Source organism: Nematolebias whitei, chromosome 18, assembly GCF_014905685.2.
Source record: "Nematolebias whitei isolate Nwh7 chromosome 18, NemWhi1, whole genome shotgun sequence".
Taxonomy (NCBI): domain Eukaryota; kingdom Metazoa; phylum Chordata; class Actinopteri; order Cyprinodontiformes; family Rivulidae; genus Nematolebias; species Nematolebias whitei.
In genome coordinates, this window is record NC_056515.1 from 30,615,829 (window position 1) to 30,623,030 (window position 7,202).

General features: G+C 41.5%; 1 protein-coding gene across 1 annotated transcript in view; it reads right to left on the bottom strand.

Moving 5' to 3' along the window:
• The window catches only part of si:ch211-243g18.2 (uncharacterized protein LOC559906 homolog), an 11,116-nt gene extending 4,202 nt beyond the window's left edge, over positions 1–6,914 (bottom strand). Inside the window, exons 1-6 of the mRNA XM_037692169.1 lie at positions 6,636–6,914; positions 6,431–6,556; positions 5,971–6,053; positions 4,470–4,626; positions 2,035–2,199; positions 1,836–1,961 (exon numbers count right to left, since the gene is read on the bottom strand). Coding sequence (XP_037548097.1) covers positions 1,836–1,961; positions 2,035–2,199; positions 4,470–4,626; positions 5,971–6,053; positions 6,431–6,556; positions 6,636–6,899 — 921 coding nt within the window. The 5' untranslated portion in view covers positions 6,900–6,914. The remainder of the gene's footprint in view (positions 1–1,835; positions 1,962–2,034; positions 2,200–4,469; positions 4,627–5,970; positions 6,054–6,430; positions 6,557–6,635) is intronic.
• Positions 6,915–7,202: the final 288 nt, after the last annotated feature.

Consider the following 7,202-nt stretch of genomic DNA (forward strand, 5'->3'; position numbering starts at 1 on the left):
CATCTGCAAGGTGAGTTCTCCCACACCCACACACACACACACACACACAACCCCAATAGACAGATGATACGGCAGTGGTGGGATGCATCACAAAGACGAGTCCAGCTACAGGCAGTAAGTGGAACTCTGGAGAGTTGGTGCAAGGAGAATAATCTTCACATCAATGTGAAGAAGACAAAGGAGATGGTCGTGGATTTCAGAAGGAACAAACACACCCACCCAACATAGGAGGATCTGCGGTGGAAGTGGTCTCCAGCTACCAGTACTTGGGTGTGCACCTGAATGACAACATCAGCTGGAGCACCAACAACACCAGCCTGATCAAGAAAGCTCATCAGAGACGCTACTTCCTCAGACGGCTGAGACGAGCTGGTCTGGGAAGCTCAGTCCTCACCTCCTTCTACAGGTGTGCAGTGGAGAACATCCTGTGCTCGAGCATCAACGTGTGGCATGGAGGCTGCACAGCTGCAGAAATAAAAGCTTTGCAGAGAGTGGTGAAGGCTGCACAGAAGACTGTTGGAGTCAGTCTCCCCACTGTCATTAGACATCTACACCTCCAGATGCAGGAAGAAGGCCACCTGCATCATGAAGGACCCCACTAACCCAGCGCACACACTTTTTGCTCCGCTTCCGTCAGGAAGGAGGTTAAGGAGCATTAAGTGTAGAACCACTAGACTGAGGAACAGCTTCTACCCTGAGGCTGTTAGACTTATGAATCTCTAAAAAATATCACATCATGTTGCTGCTGATCCGTTTCATGTTGCTGTGTTCATTCGTGCTCATCTGCTCACACAGACTCGTGTTCGTGCTGCTGTTCGGCGTATTGTTTGTATGCTACTAGTGCTCAACGTATTTTTAGTTAAACATTTTTCTTAGTTCACATCTTAGATCTTATTACTGTTTTTCTTTTACATTTTTTTTGTTGGATGTAACTGGGACCCTGTGTACACAATTTCATTCCACCACATGTACCACATGTGGTGCGAATGACAAATAAATAAACTCTGACTCTGTAAAGTACAAATTTCCATGACCTTTTTAAACTTTTAATGATAGCTCTACTGTAAAATATGCCTGAGCTTTAAAGCGCTAAAGTTTCACATGTTTTGCTTCAATCCTTATGAATTATCATCGTTAAAGGAAAAGGACTGGAAGCACAGAAAAACTGATGAAGGTTTGGCTTTTGTAATGAGTCTTTAGCAACACCTTTTAGTCGATTAGTCAGAAGGTTAGGACTCTTCAGTCCTCTCCCATTGCATAAGAACATGTTTGCCAATCCAACCTCAGGAACGTCTCCTGATTCTGAAACTACCTCTCAGACAATAATCAGCAGATTCCTGTGAACCGATAAGGCCTTGGTACCTGGAACAAACACGTGCTCCACAAAATCCTGCTCCTCTATGACACCTTAGGGACTGAATCCCATATGTCCTTGTGTGTCTTATCAACGTGGGAGAACATGTTCACTGTCAACATAGGATTACAGAAAGAAAAACAGGCAAAAATAAAAAAGATTTCCCAGACCATGCAGCATCAAGAAAACAGAGATGCACAAAGACGAAACTCGACTGAACGTTAATTCCTTTAAGGATTTTCTTTGTGGCTGTTTGACAAATGTCCCGTGAAACCAGTCTCTCCCCTTATACAGACCTATAAATCAAAGTGCTTTTGTGCAAAGTGAACAGCAGTCATTTGAAGTCTTGGTTGCAGCGCTGGATAATGTTTGTACGGCTCTAAATCTGGAGATTAAACTTATATAATTATATGTTTTAATTGTTTTTCCTTTATAACGGCATGCCAGGCTGCTGCACCACAAGTTTGAGCTTTTAGTTCACCTGTTTGTGCAGACTCTCCAGCTCCACCTCCAGGGTCTGCAGGAAACGCTGCCTCTCCACCAGCTCCCCCTGGGCTCCTCGTAAGGCCTCGTTGCTCTCCTTCACCTCGTTTTGCACCGTCTCCAACTGAACGTGATGCAAAGAAAAATAATTAGAAACGAGTAAAACGGTGAATGTGGGAACATGTTTCTCCTCGTACCTTCTTGCGGTACCACTGCTCCGCCTGCTCCTTGTTCCTCTTGACAATCCCCTCATACTGGGAGCGCAGCTCAGACAGAATGGTCCCCAGCTCCGGCCCAGTGGCAGAGTCCACCTCAACATTCACCTCATCTCTGGCGATGCGGGACTTCATCTGCTCAATTTCCTTCAGAAACAATTCAGCGTAGACCTATTTTAACCTCAATGTGTGCAAGTTTATTAGTAATGATTGCATGGTGAATGTTTCTAAATATCCCAGTTAACATCTGTGCAAACAGGGATTGTATTAAGTTAAAAGCAGCTTTGTGAAACTGAAACTGCAGGGTGGCATTTTCATTATTCAGGTGTTCTTCATAAATACTTGAAAGGACAGAGATCATCTTACCCCTGATCTATTCAACCTATATCTTTTCATTCCTGCTGAGGTGTGTGCAGTACATCTAACTTACTTTGGTTGCATGATGTTGGGTTTTGTCGCTGATGGGTAAAGGGGAGGAAAACAACTAATATTTATACAACCTCAGATAAAGAACCCTTAAATTAAACTAACATGCAGAAACCATGTGAAGACTGAGCATCTTACTGTCGTCTTAGCTTTAGAAGATAAGTTGCAGTTAAATGCTGTACATGTAAAATATAACTACTGCTTGTTTTGAAGGTTTGCCGGGAACATAAAAAACTCCCTTCGTTCTAAAAGACACTTCAACACAGCTTATGCTTGCAAAACCAGAAGGTCCTGCCCCAAGTGGAGGAGTTCAAGTATCTCGGGGTCTTGTTCACGAATGAGGGAAAAATGGAGCGACAGATCGATCGGCGGATAGGTGCGGCGTCTGCAGTGAAGCGGGCGTTGTACCGGTCTGTCGTGGTGAAGAGAGAGCTGAGTCAAAAGGTGAAGCTCTCAATTTACCGGTCGATCTACGTTCCTACCCTCATCTGTGGTCATGAGCTTTGGGTTGTGACAGAAAGAACGAGATCTTGGATACAAGCGGCCGAAATGAGTTTTCTCCGCAGGGTGTCTGGGCTCTCACTTAGAGATAGGGTGAGAAGCTCGATCATCTGGGAGGGACTCCGAGTAGAGCCGCTGCTTCTCCACATCGAGAGGAGCCAGTTGAGGTGGCTCGGGCATCTGGTTAGGATGCCTTCTGGACGCCTCCCTGGTGAGGTGTTCCGGACACGTCCCACCTGGAGGAGACCCAAGGGAAGACCCAGGACATGCTGGAGTGACTGTTTCTCGGCTGGCCTGGGAACACCTTGGGATTCCCCCAGAGGAGCTGGACCAAGTGGCTGGAGAGAGGGAAGTCTGTGCCCCCCTACTTAGGCTGATACCCCCATGACCTGACCCTGGATAAGTGGAAGAGAATGGATGAATGAATGGATGGATAGTAGGCTGAACTTTCTCCACAACAATGTGAGAGATAGAACAAAAACAGAAGGGGATTACGTCCAGTTATTTCTGTTATGACTAAAATAATTGTAGGATGGACTTAAAATTCCTCACATGGCTCTTCTCAATGTTGAGTTAGTTTGTATTAAATTATTGGTCATGTGTTGCTGTTCATAATGTGTTTGCGGAATTTCAAGACGCTTGATACTTCTAAGTAAAAAAATAAGATTTTTCAGTTTTGTCAAGCTAATGAGTTTCTATCCATGTCTATTTAAGTTAAGGGGATTTGAACAAATACAAAGAAAAAAGTTTTTGTTTGAAAGCAAAATGTGTATTTTTTTCAAATTTGGTGCACAATGATTGAATCTTTTCCTGGTATAAAGTAGGAAAATGTAGGGAACCTCATAAGAAGCTACATATTTATATCAGTTGTGATAAATGTTCATATTTTTATTTTATTAGGTGGCTTTATACAAAAATAGGAAGCAGCTACCCCACAACCAATGGGACCAAACTCATTAGTCAAATTAGACAACATACATTTAAAAGACAAGCCATTTGTTCTTGATGGATTACTGTAAGATATAATATTCTAATATACTTTAAGGGTCACCCAAATGGATTTTAGTTATTGTTTCAGTACAATTTTTATTATTCTATTTGCTGTTATAAGGGGAATAAGCTTCCCCTTCAAAGAGCAGCTGATTGGTCAGAAAGAGTCTATTTCTAAGCAGTCAGCTATCTCTTGCCTTTTATCCACAGTAACACTAGTTCCACCTCTCTGCACCCTTTTCTGTCCATTCTGGAACTAGCAAACCTGCAGAGACCACTAAACTGGGTCAGGCCAGCATCAAAACAATGTGCTGCTTGTCGAGGGCTTACTGTGCAAAATGAGAGATGGCCAAAGTGAAAACGAGACATTAAACCCCAAAAAAGGTTAAAAACAAGGAGAATGTCAGAGCAAAGTGAAGGTTGCCAAACGGTGAGATGAATAAATCCATATGAATGTGTGCATGTAAAAAGAGAAAGCATTGAAGTGTGACAAACATTACCTCCTCATGGTTTTTCTTGAGGAAGTAAAGCTCTTCTTTGAGGCTGTCCAAATCTCCTCGGAGAGAAGCAATGATCTGCTCATGGTCGGTCTTGGCCTTTTTCAGAGCAACGCAATCCCTTTCCACGGACTGACACATCACCAGCTCCGTCTCCCACCTGGTAGAAAATCATGAAGCAAAAAATGGCAACACAGATATTTCTCTAGTTACAATTTTGGATGCATATTTTCTCTTATTTGTTCAAGTTTTTTTTTCAAGTTGCATTTATAAGAGAATAAAAAGTTTTAAAAATAAATGTTTGGACAGATGCAAACTGGAGAAGACCTAAAATAGCCAATGAGACATAATAACCTGCATCACCTCACATAATGTCAGTTTCTTCAAACTATAGATCTAGTGCAGATATATCTTTACTGACAGTCTCTTTTGTGGACCACTATATATTAATATGCTTATTTTGATTATTTAGGCTCAGCAGAAAACAACTGCATAAAATTGCTACAGAACATGTGTTAAAAGAACGTACTATTTTTCTTTTTGCACAATCTGAACCAACTAAACCTCTGAAACATTACTTTGTTATAATTTTTTGCATGAACCCTCATAACTGAAAGTCATTAGTGTATTCCTCAGCTTATTAAACTTTGAAACAATGACTACATTTTAGGTACCACTTTACAATAAGGCTCCCCTTATCAATGGCTAATAAATAGTTTATAGATACATATTTAATTCCTTTATAAACACTTTACAAATAATTAATAATTGTTTATTATGCATTAATTAAGGGTGATAGAGACAAAAGTGACCAGTTTCTTGCCAAATAGTGAGCCAAATCTGTTATTTCATCTATAGTTGTTATATTAAACATTTCACACTAAGCCTTGTAAGCACAATAAGCATTTGTAAGCCTAATATTTTTAGGCTATAATATTAGTTGTAGATACTTATAATGCAGTGATAAAGTAGAATATTATACGATATATAAATAGGTTTACAAATGCTTATTGTGCTTACAAGGTAGTAACTTAGTCTGAAATGTTTAATATAACAACTCTAGATGAAATAGGTGAACAGATTTGGCTCACTATTGGCAAGAAAATGGTCAGTTTTGTCTCTGTCATCCTTAATTAATGCATAATAAGCAGTTATTAATGATTTATAAAGTGTTTATAGAGGGATTACTAAACTATTTATTAGCCATCTATAAGGGGAGCCTTATTGTAAAGTGGTACCACGTTTTATTTTGCATTATCAGGTGACTGTCCATCCACCTGATGCACCTTTCCTCATAAATCTGGGGACGGGGAGAACTCTCCAAACAGAAAAAATATATATATTTATTTGAGCAGGTTGGTGAGAGAAGTTTCCACAGCAGCAATAAGTTTGAAAATCCTTGATAGTTTACAAGTTTTATCACAAAATCCTTGATAGTTTACAAGTTTTATCGCAAAAAGCATCATTTGATTAAACATTTAATCATCTTTGTGTATTTACTTACTTAATCCGGAAGTCGTCAGCGGCCAGTTTAGCATTATCGATCTCTAACATGAGACGAGCGTTTTCCAAGGTCTTCTTCCTCACCTGATAAACATTAACAGTGGTTAAACACTTATTAAAGTCTAAATCACTCCATTCCTTTGTGTGTGGTCTGTTGGGCTCAAAAAACTCTGTAACATGGTAACATTAACAAAAAACATGAGTTAACAAATTTCTTCATTAAACTGTGGCTGATTCTGTTTTTTAAAGGGTAAAATAATCATTAACTTTGTCTTGGTTTTGTTTGGTACACATTAACTCAGTTTAATTCTTAAATCAATTTCCATCCGTTCCTTCATGCTGAGACAAATGCTGCCTTTTGAATGAATGTTGGGGGTTTTTTGTGCATAAAAACTAGATTTTGAACTTCCTGCCATGTGTCTGTTAATGTAGCATGTGCCTAAAGGCCTTTTCATCCCCACCTCCTGCTCCACAGCGTGTGCTTGGGCCATCATGGAATCGAGATCATGACCTTTGGGGACGCGGTCGAGCATCAGCTGCTTAATTTTCATCTCCAGGTCGGCGTTGGAGCGCTCCAGTGAGCGCACCTGAAGGGGATAAAGAGAAGGAGAGCGTTTCAGGTTACTGCTGAACCGTTTCCCTGACGACGCAGGACTCGTTGCAGACCTTGTCCAGGTAGTTGGCCAGGCGGCTGTTGAGGCTCTGCATGGCCTCCTTCTCGTTGGTGCTGTTGCCATGCAGACCGTTCAGCTGCAGGCTGATTGGCCCGTTGAGGTCCTGGCTGATGGAGGCTGAACGGCTCAGCGGGCTAGCGGCGACAAAAGAGACGGAGGCCCTAGAGCGAGCCCGGCCGGTGTCCATCAGGGACCGGCTGGAAAAAGAGGGCTGACGGTTCATCGAGAAGCTTCTCACCGAGATGCTGGAGGCCATGATGGTTGACTGCGAGGGCAGAGGGCGCGCAGATTAATTCAGAGGATTCGTTTCTGAGCAGTGCACAAGCTCAGCCACAAAATCATTAAACACAACTCCAAAAGTTTGACCTTTTTTTAGTAATTTAAAGCTTACTTTACACGAGATATGGTTTCAGAAAAGCTCTTAAGCAAATGTGCTCTACTGCTGCATTTGGCCGGCCTTTTAATGGAAATACAAGTAGGGCCTAATAGCCAATTCTGCAAATCACCCACTGAAAATGATGAAAGGAGTCTTTCAATGAGTGTATTTACAGCCCGACTA